This window comes from Symphalangus syndactylus, chromosome 19 (genome assembly GCF_028878055.3).
Source record: "Symphalangus syndactylus isolate Jambi chromosome 19, NHGRI_mSymSyn1-v2.1_pri, whole genome shotgun sequence".
In the NCBI taxonomy this organism is placed as follows: domain Eukaryota; kingdom Metazoa; phylum Chordata; class Mammalia; order Primates; family Hylobatidae; genus Symphalangus; species Symphalangus syndactylus.
In genome coordinates this window covers 70,907,015-70,922,162 of record NC_072434.2, presented here as the reverse complement: position 1 = coordinate 70,922,162, position 15,148 = coordinate 70,907,015, and the positions used below count along the sequence as shown (strand labels likewise).

The following is a 15,148-nucleotide window of genomic DNA, read 5'->3' as shown; positions in this document are numbered from 1 at the left end:
AAAAAGCAAGAAGCCAATGAAATTAATCTTGGTATTATTTAACCCCATATATCCAAAATACTCTAATTTCAACACCTGATCAATACCAACAAAATTATTAATGAGAAAATTTCCCTTTTAGTTTTTTCTCTACTAAGTCTTTGAAATCTGGTGTATATTTTGCACCTACAGCACACCTCAGTTTGGCCAGTGGCTACTGTATTGGCCACTGGCTGCACCAATCCAGAGCATTATTTAAGGCTGCATTGAATCCCATCCGGTGCGTGGGCTAGAATTCATCATTAATCAGAACAGCTTCCTGCCTCCTGTTAGTCATTTAGATTGATTCTGGGCATTTACTGTAGTGAAGCTGATATACATTTAAATATTTGTGTGCCTCTGTGATTGTTGTCATTACAAGTAGTTACTGGGTCATAAGGCAGATGCACTTAAATAAGGGTTTTGAACACATAGTTTGCCCTCCAATGAGGTTACACCCAGAAGGTAACAGAGTACATTTAAGATGGTGTTTCAACACTGGGAGTAGGTCCACTATGAAGGTGACAGCAGCAGCCATGAACACTAACAACACAAGTTAGCTCTTGGGTAAGCCAGTCTGATTCCAGGTTCAAAGCCCAATGCCAATTCCTTTCACTCCAAATAACAAATTCCGTTTCAGTTGCTAGGGACACTGCTGAACAGAGAACAGTCTATGCCCTCATACAGTTCAAGTCTAAACAGTTAAAGCAGTTTCAGTACAGTGTGATCTTGATATAACCTGGGTTCTTCAGACAGTGGGGGGTGGAGTCTCAATAGTCTGTTAGGCAGTGTAGGAAGAGGACGGACAGCTAATGCTACGATGTGCTTTAACGCTGTCAGGCTGGCTGGCAGCGCATGGGACTGGTTGCTTGGTCCTTTGGGAATTTAGAGAAAGCTATATAAACTTAGTCTTGCAACTGGCCCTTGTGTGAGGAAGTGTAAGATAAAAGAGAAAGAATTTGTCCGTCAGTTTCATGTCCCATTGCTCCAAGGTTTGCCTCTACAGCTGCCCAGCACTTCCAGGTTGAGCATGAGTGGGCACTAGGCAGGTTCCCAGGCAGGGACCAGCAACCCCAAGGTGGTTCAGCCCATTGCAGATGCTGCAGTGGCAACTAGAATAAGAATCTGGAGCAGCCAAGAGAACTTCAGGGCAGGCACAGGAAGAGTCTGACCCATGTGCAGCATCAGGCACACTCATCCTGGCCACTGTTTTCCACACCTTTTTGATTAACACTCAGCTTTTTTTGCTGGTGGCACTCCAGCCTGTGTCCTTTGTCTGCAGCCCAGCCCCACAGACGCAGATACCTTGCTTGAGTTGTTGATTTGGGTCTCTTAGCAATGTGCTTTTTTCCTGAAGGATGAAGAGGCAGTGAAGAAGCTGACAGTAAATCCTGGCACCAAGTCCAAGCTCCCCAAGCCAGTTCAGGACCTCATCAAGATGATCTTTGATGTGGAAAGTATGAAGAAAGCCATGGTGGAGTATGAGGTTATTGCACTTTATCATTTTATCTGTGAGCATTTGCTGTGGATGATTATTTGCTGAGCTAGTGAAGAGCTCTCTGCCTGTTCTTGTTTCTGTTTCAAAAACGGAATACATTGGCTGTCAGCTTCTCGTACCTGTCCTTCAGTCTTAAATTGTGTGAGTGTTGGGGCCTGGAGTGGTTGCACTTTTGCAGAGGGTTGTTTGATTTGCAGTGAAGCATGTGGTGTGTTGGAGAGAGCTGTTCGCTGGTCTAGTCCCCTTTATACTCTTTTTTTTTTTTTTTTTGAGACAGAGTCTTACCATGTTGTTGCCCAAGCTGGTCTCCAACTGCTGAGCTCAAGTGATCCACCCACCTCTGTCTCCCCAAATGCTAGGAATATAGGTGTGAGCCACCGTGCCCGGCCCACCCTTTGTATTTTTCCCCTCCTTCATACTGTGGCAGGGTGTATTAGCCATGCTTCCTTTGTGGCCCAACCAAACCAACCAACTGGAGTCACCATGGGAAGTGCAAGACAGCCCATTTAGAGTAAACGAAAATTGCTGTGACACTTGATTTGTAAGACAAAATTCATATCAGTTTTTAAAAGGTTGGCAGCGGGGTGGGGGTGATGGTTGTTGGATTAGTCATGCTTCTGTCCAGGGCAGAATGGCAGAGACTGCAGGCAGAGGCTCCGTGTTTACTGTCTGTTCTCCTTCTCATCTCTGCTCTCCCCCCGGGAGATGAGTGCAAAAGGGTGGCCCCCTTGTTCTTGCTGCTCCTAGCATCAGAGCTCTTAAGTACTGACCCTGGGGGCCTTCAGAGCAGAGATGGTCCCACCTGGCCAGCAAACACCCTCTCCTCTCTTCCCTAGCTGCTGAACCCAGAAGCTTCAGGCTGCTCTGAAAAACAAGCAGCTGTGATGTATTTGGTCATTCCCTTTGTTCTAGGCTCCTAGGAACCAGTGGAGGTTGAGAGTCTCAGATCAGCCTTGAGCATTCCACCCTTCTCCATGGGGTTGCTGTCTTCACGCTCACATTCTGCTGTCTTCCCAAGTCCTTCCTCTTAGAACCTCCTGGCCTGCCTTAGAGCTGGGAGGACAGAGGGTCAAAACTGGGCAGTATAAACCACTGGCAGCCTAAGCCCCATGGACATCAGGGCCAACCCAGTATCTCCCTGCCAAGAGCTCAGCCTAGCAGGAATGCTCACACCTGTGCTGTTGTAGAGTGGAGTGTTGAGTTACATCCCCGGGTTTAAAAAATGGCCAGGGCTTGTTCGCTGTGCTTGTTCAAATCGCTATGTAATCTGACTTTTGTTTATGAGGTCTACTCGTGTGAACAACTTATGGGTGGGCTCACTGAGAATGAGGGACAGGTGGAGGGAAAGGTTGAGAGGTGCTACGGTAAGGGAGAAGAGGGGCTTGTTGCATTCACATTTTGAGGTCCTGCACATGATTTCCAGTCTCCCACACCTTGGTCTATCTGTGATTCATAGAAGCTGTCAGCTATTCTTAAACCCAAGTCCTTGCCTGTGAAATGTTGTTTCTGTTGTTGTTTTGTGTTTGGTTTGGTTTGGTCTGGTTTGGTTTGAGATGGAGTTTCACTCTCTTCGCCTGGGCTGGAGTGCAATGCACGATCTCGGCTCATTGTAACCTCGGCCTCCTGGGTTCAAGCGATTCTCCTGCCTCTCAGCCTCCCGAGTAGCTGGGGACTACAGGCGTGCACCACTGTACCTGGCTAATTTCTTTTTATTTTTAGTAGAGATGGAGTTTCACCATTTGGCCAGGCTGGTCTTGAACTCCTAACCTCAGGTGATCCACCTGCCTCAGCCTCCCAAAGTGCTGGGATTACAGGCGTGAGCCATGGCACCCAGCCTGAAATGACATTTTAATGTTTTTCACTGGACAGGTAACTAGTTTAGCAGGAAGAAAAGGGACAGGGGCGCTGCTTGCTGAAACAAGCTAAAAGGCAGCTAGCTGGAAGTGTGTGGAAAGCGGGGTGCCCACTCCTGACCTCAGAGGGATCCATGTGGGATTGGGGTAACCATGTAGAGAAGTAGACACAGTGGCCCTCAGGGCTTCATCCCCAGCACCAGGGGAACCTGACTCTCCCTGTGAGGAGGGCACATCCTGAGTCCAGAAGGGAATGGGTTCCGGGCAGTCAGGACACATGGTGGGGGGCAGGGTTCCAGACTGCAGCCCTAGGAGCCTCCTTTTGGCTGCAGCTGGGGCTCGTGGGTCCCCGGTGCCAAGGTGTTTCTCCCACTTTTCTGTTTCTCTCTAAACTGGGCAGCTGTGGAGCCACTGCTCCCAGCCCACCATCCAGCGCTGTGCCTGAGTTTCTTTTCCAGTAGTGAGGGCGGCCTGTGTGGATGGAGCCCACCTCTTATTCTTAGTCTGTGCGTATGTTTTGAGAGGTGTACAATTAGGGAAACTAGGTATTTTCTTTTTTTTACATAAACACCAGAATTACACAGCTTGGAAAATGTCACGCCCTTCAGAGCTCTGCCCTCACTCTGGCCATGCTGTGCCGTCAGAATTTCTTTTGGAATTCCTTCTTGAGAATTACTTTCAGAGCTGATTGAGGGTCCATACCAAAGTCACTCTGTTCTTTTATTGTACCTCGTTCTTGGCTTGAAGTAGATTATCCACTTTCTTCCCCAGATGTGGCTCCGGCTACTTAATTCTTGCCAGAAATCAGATCTTCCCTTAGAATGGAGTTTGCACTGTTGAGGGTACAGGGAAGCCCATGTCAGGGCTTGTGGATGTTATTAGAAGCTGTTGGCTCCTGGTCGGTGTCTGATGAGCTGTGAGCACTTTTCACATCCTTTTATTTAATTTTATCACCATAGCAGTTCCATTTCTAAGATTCCTGTTCAGTTCTTTGTTCCAAGCACTGCAGGAAGTGCTGGACATGCAGAAATGGACAGGCGCAGTCGCGGCCCCCAGGGAGCTCAGAAGGGTCTATTGGCAAAGCCCCGGAGACGTCTCAGGATACAGAGTGTGGGGCCCATTGGTACACAGGTGTCTCCACGCGGGGGCTGAGCCAAATAGGCAGGGCTGCTCGCAAAAGGGAGTGAGTGCCTTTTAAGGAAGGTGGCCCCACTTAACAAATGGAAAATGAAGGCTGCAGATCTCATGCTTTTTCCACTGCAGCTTCTCTTGATGGCAGGCAGTTCCCAAGATATGAGCAGTAGCAATATTTGTTGGAGGTGACTGATCTGAAAGGGACAGCATTGATTTGAATGTAAGTCCTTAAGTTCAGGAGTGTGTCCTTTTTAAAAATAGTGTTCAACACTTGAAAACTCTTGGTTCTTTTCCAGCTGGGAACCCAGGGGTGCACTTAACTAACTGCCTTGGCTCTGGGACCCCAGGGAAGGCCACTGGGTAGGGGGGGTCAGTATGATTTATGAGCCCTCATCTGCACATCAGAATTGGATGGGAATTATGCTGTATCTTCGTCCAGACGTGCTGGGCTGTTTGAAACTGGGCATAGGGGCAGAGGAGACATGGTTGGCTAAGCCCAGCCATAAAGGAAGTGAGCAAGAATCTTCAGACACACTGCCATCCCTCATGGTGGGGCGACAAACTCTGGATTTGGGTCACTGGTATCCTCAGGAAATCCCAGCAGTCTCCTGACTGCTCCTATTGGGGGCCTGAGGGTGCGCTGCCCGGTCCAGCTCTCCTGCGATCACACTGCGCAGTGCCCAGCTTTCAGAGTGAAATCCCCTGTCTCCTCAGATCGACCTTCAGAAGATGCCCCTGGGGAAGCTGAGCAAAAGGCAGATCCAGGCCGCATACTCCATCCTCAGTGAGGTCCAGCAGGTAAGCACAGGGCCACCAGGGGCCTCCTGGAACCCTCCTCTGGCCGACTTAGGGGGTGAGACCTGGGGGTAGCAGGGGTAACATTTACTCAAGGTTAAGAAACTGGAAGTACTGAACTGCACTTCACAAGGGTTTAGGTTTTTTTCAGTTCAATAAATGACAAGTGCCTGCTACTTTTTTTTTTAAGTTTATCACAAAACTAATGAATAGCAACATTTTCAGTTGTCAGATACGTAGTAAACTGACTATAAACTTGAAGACGTTGGTTACCCTCTCTCTTAAAAGTAAAGTTATCCCTCTATATCCTCGGGGATTGGTTCCAGGACTCCCTTGGGGTCACTAAAATTCACTCATGCTCAAGTCCTAGAGTCTGCCCTGCAGAACTCATGGAGGAGAAAAGTTGGCCCTGCACATCTGTGGGTCTTGCATCCTGAGATTTTTTTTTTGGGGGGGTGGGATTTTTCTTTTTTCTTTTTTGAGACAGAGTCTTGCTCTGTCTCCCAGGCTGGAGTGCAGTGGCACAATCTCAGCTCACTGCAACCTCCACCCCCAGGTTCAAGCAGTTCTCGTGCCTCAGACTCCCAAGTAGCTGGGGTTACAAGCATGGGCCACCACACCCGGCTAATTTTTTTGTATTTTTAGTAGAGGTGGGGTTTCACTATGTTGGCCAGACTGGTCTCGAACTCCCCCTGGGTTCAAGTGATCCGCCCGCCTCAGCCTCCCAAAGTGCTGGGATTACAGGCATGAGCCACCACACATGGCCTGAGAATACTATATTTTTTATCTGAGTTTGGTTGAATTCTCAAATGCAGAGCCCACAGGTGTAGAGAGCTAACTGTATTTATTGAAAACATCTGTGTATAAGTGGACCCGCATACTTCAAATCGATTGTTCAAGGGTCATCTGTGTTGTAGTTTTTGTTTTATGTGTCCTTAAGAGTTAGGCAGAGTTTATTTTGCAGTTACTAGGAAGTCAGCAAATGGAAACCTCTTTCATTCATGTTATTTCAAAATTCTTTGAGCATCTTTCAAGGTCTCCCAGTCCTGGAGCCTTCCGGCTACATCCTGGAGGGGCTGGAGGGTTCCGCTTATATTCGTGGGTGGGTGCAGGCCTGGCCTATAGAAAGAAGGACAGCACACGGGAAGCAGAAGTGGGCCCAGGCAGCGGGCTTTCTGGCTGGTGCTGGAGAAAAGGCCCTGAACCGGATTTGTCAACTCCAGTTACAGCTGGCTCTGAGCAGTGAACCTCTCTCCTTGTTCCTCACTGACTGAGAACTTGCAAGACTTCCCTCAGCCCCAGCTTCTTCCCATGCAATAGTCTTCAGGTAGAAGAGCTGGAATAGCATCCCTACCCATTGCCACAGCCACCTAGGCAGCACAGATGGAAGTTGTATGACTTGGTGAAGTCTATGTCACAGCCAGAAGCAGGCGTGGGGCTTCAGACCTGCTGGGTGCCACTTCATATCCCCTTGACCTTCTTGTGGTCACCTAGGCTGTCTGCCAAATTCCTGGAATCCCAGTGGCCCCACTCGTCCATCTCTGTGCATTTTTTGTGCACCCTTTGCATATAGAGCACCAAGTGACACCGGCAGTAAGTGTAAGGTTGCTTAGCCTTTCTGTGCCTGGCCACTTCAACCTCCAGGTACAGTAAAAACTAATTCCAATGAAGGTCAGTGGAGGTAGGGAGCCTGACTGAATTTTATAGCGATGGGCAACCTCCTCCCAACATTTTATTATGAAAATGTTTCAAACATACAAAAAGTTGAAGGAATTTTACAGCAATAGTCATGAGCCCACCACCTAGATTGTACAGTTAACATTTTGCATAGTTGTGGCGGGGTTTCAAATGTCTGTAACTGCACAGTTCTTTGTACAAATGAAACTTCATGGGAGAAGCCCATCACGTGTTGAGCAGTGCTTTTTGAGGATGGGGGTCCTGCCCTGCTCTTTAACAGGAAGGTGGTCTTCTGGTCGTTTCCCATGCGTCCTGGCATGTGCACATACCACGCTACTTCTGGACCTGCTAGAAGAGAAAGCCTGGCCGGGGGCTCAGAGCTGCTCCCTCAGTCTTGCGTTCCTTCTGTCCCCTCCTCTCCAGGCGCTGTCTCAGGGCAGCAGCGACTCTCAGATCCTGGATCTCTCAAACCGCTTTTACACACTGATCCCCCACGACTTTGGGATGAAGAAGCCTCCGCTCCTGAACAATGCAGACAGTGTGCAGGTAGCGCAAGGGTTCAGAAGGGACTGCAGGTCTGCTGGGCTGGGGTGTGACTCCCTTGCAACTGTCCCTCCCCGTCATGATCCCTGAGGGCAGCGCCAATGCTGGGAGGGCCACCCTCTTGCTCTTGTTTTGAAGTTGGGTTTCTACCCACATTGATGGAGGCAGAGCTGTTTTTCCTGCCCCTGTCCTACCAAATCCATTGGGGCAAGAGCTGTTGGAGAGGGAGAGCCTCTCCCTCATAACAGCATCTTCCTCCCTATTTTCCCTCCCTGCCTTTTAAGAGAGCTCCTGGCTCAGGACCCATCTGTCTAAAGTACCTTCATTATAGGTCCCAAATGTCAGCATGTACAAGAGGAAAGACAGTTCTTCCACCTCTCAACTCCCCCAGGCCTCAAGGCCTTGTTAGCATTCCAGAAAGTCCTTATGAGCTCTCATTATGTGCAGCAGGTAACAGGCTGGCCCTGACCAGCAGGAAGGTTTGCCCTTCACTGTGTTGGATGTTCTCTGCATGTAGGTTTTCTCTGCCACCTGGGTGAGTCTGTCTCACTCACCATGGTATCTAAGTCCGGGGCTTTCTTTTGCTCCTCCAGGCCAAGGTGGAAATGCTTGACAACCTGCTGGACATCGAGGTGGCCTACAGTCTGCTCAGGGGAGGGTCTGATGATAGCAGCAAGGACCCCATCGATGTCAACTATGAGAAGCTCAAAACTGACATTAAGGTAACAGAGTCAGGCCTTCCTCAAGCATCTTAACCTCTCATCCTGAGAGCAGCGGTCCCAAACTTGCATGTATGTTAGGATCTCCTGGAAAGCTTGTTAAAACAGATGGCTGGTGCCCAATAATTCACTTTTCTAGCAAGTTCCTGGACATTGCTGCTGGTGGTCCTTTGAGAACCTCTGGGCATTTCACATGTAGATAATGCACCTTGTTTGCAAAGCAGCCTTCCAAGCCAGCACCTCAGCTTGGCGTACAAATTGATTTTTGAGGGTCTTACCAAAAGTTCTTTTTTTTTTTTCCCCCTCTCTTTAATCTAGAGAGGAGCTCTGTTTTTCTAAACCCTTATAGCGTGAACTTTTAGAAGGCTTATTACCGGTGTCCATTTCAGAAGTGGAAATGCTTGATGGCAGCTGTAATAAAAACACAATGCTTGGGTTCATTTTTCTCTGGAGCTGAAGTGGCCTGTGTTGGCACACACAGTCTCTGAACACCCTGCTTAGACCAACTAGAGGAGGGATTTTTGCCTCAGCTTCTAGATGGCCTGGTCCTTGAGCCTGTCTCCACACTTATGTGCCCCATTGTCCTCAGCCCATTCCCTGCAGTGTTGCAGGGGTTCGGGTGGGCTAGAGTATGTTGAGTCTGGTACCAGGTGTTTACATCGCTAAAGAAAGAGCCTTGGCTTCTTTCCTAGGACAAAGTATAGATGTATGGGTCCAAGCAGGGTAAGACACCACATGTCATTTGTTTTGCCCCTAGACCACCTTCCTCATGGGAAAACTGTAGGTGTGGTTCTTTGTGAAGGGATTCTTATTCTCTTTTTACAATTCTGAAGCCTTTTAATTAAAAGACAGTGAGGTAGACCAGCATTCCTAGGTTTTCTGAACTTTGAATATAAATATGAACATAAAACATAACTAGTCTCCTCCATAATACTCAGGCTTACTTAGCATAGATTACATCAGCTATTTGACAGATGCTTGTTAGGCTTGTGCTCTGAGCCAGGGATAATTTTAATTGCACATCATAGCTGTGACTTCCTCTGGTCCATTGTGTTTTAACTCATGCTGAGCTGGACTCTCTTCTAGGAGCCAATTGCTTGTTCTGGAGATGCCCTGTTCACTGAGAGTGAACCCCATATTCTAGCTTCGCTGATATCCCAAAATATAGAATTTTAAGACAAAAAGGAACCCTGAGATTCTCTAGCAGCCCAAGTAGATGAAGAGGTGGAGGCTCAGGGAAGTGGAGCCACTGGCCCAGGATCTGCCCAGCCCACAGGCCTGGGACACAGGCTCTCAGTCATGCCTGGCTTCCTTTGAGGAGTGTGGTTTTAGCTGTGCATCGACTGAGTCTGAGCATTCCTCTGTAGCTCTCCTGGGGTCTCCTTTGTGCTAATCCCAAGATTCTGTTTACCCAGGTGGTTGACAGAGATTCTGAAGAAGCCGAGATCATCAGGAAGTATGTTAAGAACACTCATGCAACCACACACAATGCGTATGACTTGGAAGTCATCGAGGTAAGAATCCCTCTTCCCCCACTTTCTTCTGTGTCCTGCCAGCTTTTCCCTGCCCACTCCTCCAACCTGGGCCTGGGTAGAAAAGAGCAGTTTATTTACTTTAAATAACCCAAAGAAGTGACTCATTTGTTCAGCAGAAAAATTAGTAGTCTTTTTTTTTTTTGACACGGAGTCTCACTCTGTCACCCAGGCTGGAGTGCAGTGGTGCAATCCCGGCCCACTGCAGCCTCTGCCTCCCGGGTTCAAGTGATTCTCCTGTCTCAGCCTCCAGAGTAGCTGGGATTACAGGCGTGAGCCACCACACCCGGCTAATTTTTGTATTCTTAGTAGAGACAGAGATTCACTATGTTGGCCAGGCTGGTCTTGAACTCCTGACCTCAGATGATCCGCCCGCCTTGGCCTCCCAAAGTGCTGGGATTATAAAATTAGCAGTCTTATACAGTAGTTTGGGGATGGCTTTTTATTCTGTTTTAAAGGACATTTCCTGTCCCCAAACCTGGTCTCAGAACATAGATTATCAGAGGTCCAAGATAAAGTTCCTCAAGTGCACATCTGCTGCACAGTAATACTAACTAGCAATGGCTGGGCTCTGCTGGGCAGGACCTGGACCTTCCATCCCAGTCTTGGGGAAAGCATTTTTTACATTGCAGTAGACCTTAAGTCTTCTAGCCTTAGGGACAGCCAGTCATTTCTCCTGTATCCAGTCCTGTCTTTCAGTCAACCAGAGTAACAAATGGCTTCTTTTGTCCTTCCCTTTGTTTACTACTCCAACCAGATCTTTAAGATAGAGCGTGAAGGCGAATGCCAGCGTTACAAGCCCTTTAAGCAGCTTCATAACCGAAGATTGCTGTGGCATGGGTCCAGGACCACCAACTTCGCTGGGATCCTGTCCCAGGGTCTTCGGATAGCCCCGCCTGAAGCGCCCGTGGTATGTGCCTGGCCTGGCGAGGGGTGGGCAATACCCGTCTACGCAGGTGTCTCCATAAAGAACTTTGAGTAAGAGGCCTAGTTGGCTTAGGGCCACCTCTGAGTGTCAGTGTCTTCAGCAGGAAAACGTAGCGATGAATGAGTAAGGCTTTAGCTAGACACGAGGGATCGTGATGCCACCTGCTGGATTCTAGATGGGTCCACCTGGACAGGGCCTTCTAAGCCTCTCGTTTCACAGTTGTAGAATGAGGAGGAGAGAAGTTTAAATGATTTTCTCTGGTGCTGTGCAGTAGTGTTTAACGGACAAATGGCCTACCTTTTGTGAACCTCGTGTTTCATTTACAAAAGGGAATAAAAATACCAGCCTGCATTCCTTGGGTGTTGACAGGCGCTAGTTTAAGTAACATTGATGAGTTCATTCCGTCCTCACAGCAGCTCCATGAGATTATGTTCCCCATTTGAGAAAAGAGGCAAGTAGAGTCCAGAGAGGTTACGTAGCTTCTTGCAGCTCCTTGGCACCTGGCAGAGCTAGGATCTGAGCAGCCTGGCTTGTGAGCTAAAACTTTGGTATTTCCTCACCATGGGCATTGTGAGAATTAGAAGTGATGGATTGCAGCACTTAGCTGGGTGGCTTGCTCAAGTTGGCACTCAGTGAACAGCTGCTCCTAATTTCCCATCAGAAGATTCTCAGCTGTCCCTTTTCCAACCTTCCAGACGGGCTACATGTTTGGTAAAGGGATCTATTTCGCTGACATGGTCTCCAAGAGTGCCAACTACTGCCATACATCTCAGGGAGACCCAATAGGCTTAATCCTGTTGGGAGAAGTTGCCCTTGGAAACATGTGAGTAAACCTGGCTCTGGGACTGATGGCATTTCATGGGGACAGATGGAATGGGCTATAGGCAGAACTCCCTTTGGCTGGGAGAGTGGAAATTCCCCACTGCAGTTACTGGACCCACCAATTAGGATTCTTTTCTTATAAGTAGCAGAATCCAATTCAAGTTAAGGGAACAAGGGAGATACAAGGATACTTCAGGAAATGCAAGGGCAGGAACGCAACCAGGCCTCCAGGGCTGGCAGTGTCTTCCCTCCATGGACTGGGAAGCAGAGAGATTGAGTTGCACAAAGGATGATCCCCCAGGCCGCCGCCTCCACTCACCAGTGTTTCAGTTTTCTTAGACCAACCCAAATGGAACTGGAATCTTAATCCCACTTCCAGATTCTCCACAGAAAAAGATCTCATTAGTCCAGCTTGATTTGGACATCCACCCTGGTCCTGTGAACTGTAACCAAAAGCACAGGGTCATGTAAAAGGCCAGGGGTGTGGGGACTGTGGAATGTGGACGGAAACACAGAGCTGCTGAGCATCACTCCAAACAGGGCCTTTCCTTGAAAATGGCCCCATGGCAGTGATCGCTGGGCACAAAATGTTCAGCCGCAACTGCCGCTTCAGGTTCTGGAGCAGTTCCAGAAACTCAGGAGGGAGCCTGAGCAGTTAAGATGGTCTGGGTTTTGTGGGCTTTTATCTCATCTCTATATCTGATCTTATTCTCCTAATCAAACTGTTGGTTTTGAGAGCCCAGTGTGCAGGCCTCTTCTGAGACTGTCCTCTTTTGAATAGGTATGAACTGAAGCACGCTTCACATATCAGCAAGTTACCCAAGGGCAAGCACAGTGTCAAAGGTAAAGTGTTTCCAAAGCTGTTGCTACAGCCTAAGGCACCCTGGACAGCACAGGAGCGGGGGGCTTGCTGTCCTGAGAAGGCTGCCTTGTGGCTGGCTGTCAAACAGCTGGAGATTCATTTTATCTTTTCGGGTATGTGTGGTGTTGTTGTTGTTGTTGTTTTGGGGGGTGGTAGTGGTGATTAATATGCTGCAGCTGACCATGATTGGAGGTTCATTTTATTTATTTTTGTAAAAAAAAAAAATAGGCAAGCTCTATAGCAGGAGGTTCATTTTCAAAAACAGTTCACTCTCTGTGGCTGCAGCTGGTGTCACAGATGCCACAGGAGAATCTTGGTGCAGGCACCAGTAACCAGGTACATGGGTTTCGGCTTTAACCTAACTTGTAGCTACAGCAGTGAGGGACCTCTCGTGACATAGTAGTGCCTGGAGCATCTTGGATTGCTAGAATTTGCAGCATATGATTTAGCACCTTCCACTGCCTGGTTGAAGTGGCCGCTTTGAAATTCTATTGAGCTGAAATGTGATCTTGTAGGGAGGGTACTGCCACTGTTATCATTAAACTCAGTGAAGGTTGATGCCCTGGGAACATTGATTTATTGCCTTAGTTTTATATCTGAAGAAAGATAGAGCATGTCTTTAAAATGAGCACATGAGGCTGGGTGTGGTGGATCACCTGAGGTCAGGAGTTCGAGACCATCCTGGCCAACATAGTGAAACCCTGTCTCTACTAAAATGCAGAAAATTAGCTGGATGTGGTGGCACGCACCTGTAATCCCAGCTACTCAGGAGGCTGAGGCACGAGAATTGCTTGAATCCGGGAGGCGGAGGTTGCACTGAGCTGAAATCACGCCATTGCACTCCAGCCTGGGCAACAGAGACTCCATCTCAGAAATGGAAAAAAAAAAAAAGACCACATGGACTCAACGTCAAATAGCTCATCTCCCTGGAAGCTTTGCCACATCTGCTCTCACAGTTCATGTCACTTGTGACTTCTGTTTTTCAGGTTTGGGCAAAACTACCCCTGACCCTTCAGCTAGCATTAGTCTGGATGGTGTAGAGGTTCCTCTTGGGACTGGGATTTCATCTGGTGTGAATGACACCTGTCTACTATATAACGAGTATCCTTTCTTGAGTATGCTGTGTGAGCACAAAGGGATGTTCTCGAGCTACAGAGTCACTTACGTGCTGTCAGATTACCCGGGGCAGACGAGGATTAGAGGCTGTCCTGTAGTGTGTCCCATGGTGACTGTTTCTCTTCCGTGGTCCCTCCCTGTGCATAGCCTGGCTTACAGGGTATGACCTTCCCCCAGTTTCCAGAGGATGATCTCCTCTCCTCAGTCTGCCTGAAGAAGACTTAGAGTAACTTTCAGGCTGGCATTGAGCATCCTGCCAGCTCCGGGGAGATGAGGCAACCCAGCCCCATGAAGAGGCCATAGAGTTCAGGCTGGCACTGAGCGTCCTGCCAGCCTGGGGGAGATGAGGCACATGTACCCTCTGTTGTATGGCTGTTGGCTCCTTAACAAGCTTTCCCTCAGGTACATTGTCTACGATATTGCTCAGGTAAATCTGAAGTATCTCCTGAAACTGAAATTCAATTTTAAGACCTCCCTGTGGTAACTGGGAGAGGTGGCCGAGTCACACCCGGTGGCTCTGGTATGAATTCACCCGAAGCGCTTCTGCACCAACTCACCTGGCTGGCCAAGTTGCTGATGGGTAGTACCTGTACTAAACCTCCTCAGAAAGGATTTTACAGAAACGCGTTAAAGGTTTTCTCTAACTTCTCAAGTCTCCCTTGTTTTGTGTTGTGTTTGTGGGGAGCGGTTGTTTTGGGGTTGTTTTTGTTTTTTCTTGCCAGGTAGATAAAACTGACATAGAGAAAAGGCTGGAGAGAGATTCTGTTTGCATAGACTAGTCCTGTGGAAAAAACCAAGCTTCGTTAGAATGTTTGCCTTACTGGTTTCCCCAGGGAAGGAAAAATACGCTTCCACCCTTTTTTCTAAGTGTTCGTCTTTAGTTTTGATTTTGGAAAGATGTTAAGCATTTATTTTTAGTTAAAAATAAAAACTAATTTCATACTATTTAGATTTTCTTTTTTATCTTGCACTTATTGTCCCCTTTTTAGTATTTTTGTTTGCCTCTTTGTGGTGAGGGGTGTGGGAAGACCAAAGGAAGGAACGCTAACAATTTCTCATACTTAGAAACAAAAAGAGCTTTCCTTCTCTAGGAATACTGAACATGGGAGCTCTTGAAATATGTAGTATTAAAAGTTGCATTTGAAATTCTTGACTTTCTTATGGGCACTTTTGTCTTCCAAATGAAAACTCTACCGCAAATATACTTATCCAAGGGCTAATAGTAATACTCGATTAAAAATGCAGATGCCTTCTCTATTTGTGTATTGCGTGTCTGGTCTCATTCTGACTACAGATATGGTTAATCTTCACAGTGCAAGGTCCCAAGAGACTTTGGGGGGATTGTTTCTACCCTTATCTGTGAAACCCCAGAACGTGCCAGGCAGCAAATAGCATTGCTTAATGGGAATGCCCCACCTACGGGTGGGCCAAGCACCAGGCATAGGAGACACTTTTTTTTTTTTTTTCCGCTTATCAGATGCATTGTGGTGATCAACCCATCCTGCTCTCTGGAGGACTGCCTTTCATATACCACGTTGCCTTGTACAACTACTCTACATTTGAGAATCATACTTAAATGTTTACGTTTCAATTGCCTGAAAGCAGGGCCAGTGTCTTATGTCACTTCTGACCTTTTATAGAAGGGGACAAG

General features: G+C 47.9%; 1 protein-coding gene across 2 annotated transcripts in view; it reads left to right on the top strand.

Annotated features, from left to right (window-relative positions):
- Positions 1–14,442, top strand: part of PARP1 (poly(ADP-ribose) polymerase 1) — a 46,978-nt gene extending 32,536 nt beyond the window's left edge. For both annotated transcript variants that reach the window (XM_055233799.2, XM_063613359.1), the window contains exons 14-23: positions 1,376–1,504; positions 5,218–5,301; positions 7,399–7,521; positions 8,112–8,240; positions 9,653–9,751; positions 10,527–10,679; positions 11,393–11,520; positions 12,301–12,362; positions 13,368–13,482; positions 13,900–14,442. In XM_055233799.2, the coding sequence (XP_055089774.1) occupies positions 1,376–1,504; positions 5,218–5,301; positions 7,399–7,521; positions 8,112–8,240; positions 9,653–9,751; positions 10,527–10,679; positions 11,393–11,520; positions 12,301–12,362; positions 13,368–13,482; positions 13,900–13,981 (1,104 nt within the window). In that variant the 3' untranslated portion in view covers positions 13,982–14,442. The remainder of the gene's footprint in view (positions 1–1,375; positions 1,505–5,217; positions 5,302–7,398; positions 7,522–8,111; positions 8,241–9,652; positions 9,752–10,526; positions 10,680–11,392; positions 11,521–12,300; positions 12,363–13,367; positions 13,483–13,899) is intronic.
- The last annotated feature ends 706 nt before the right edge of the window (positions 14,443–15,148 follow it).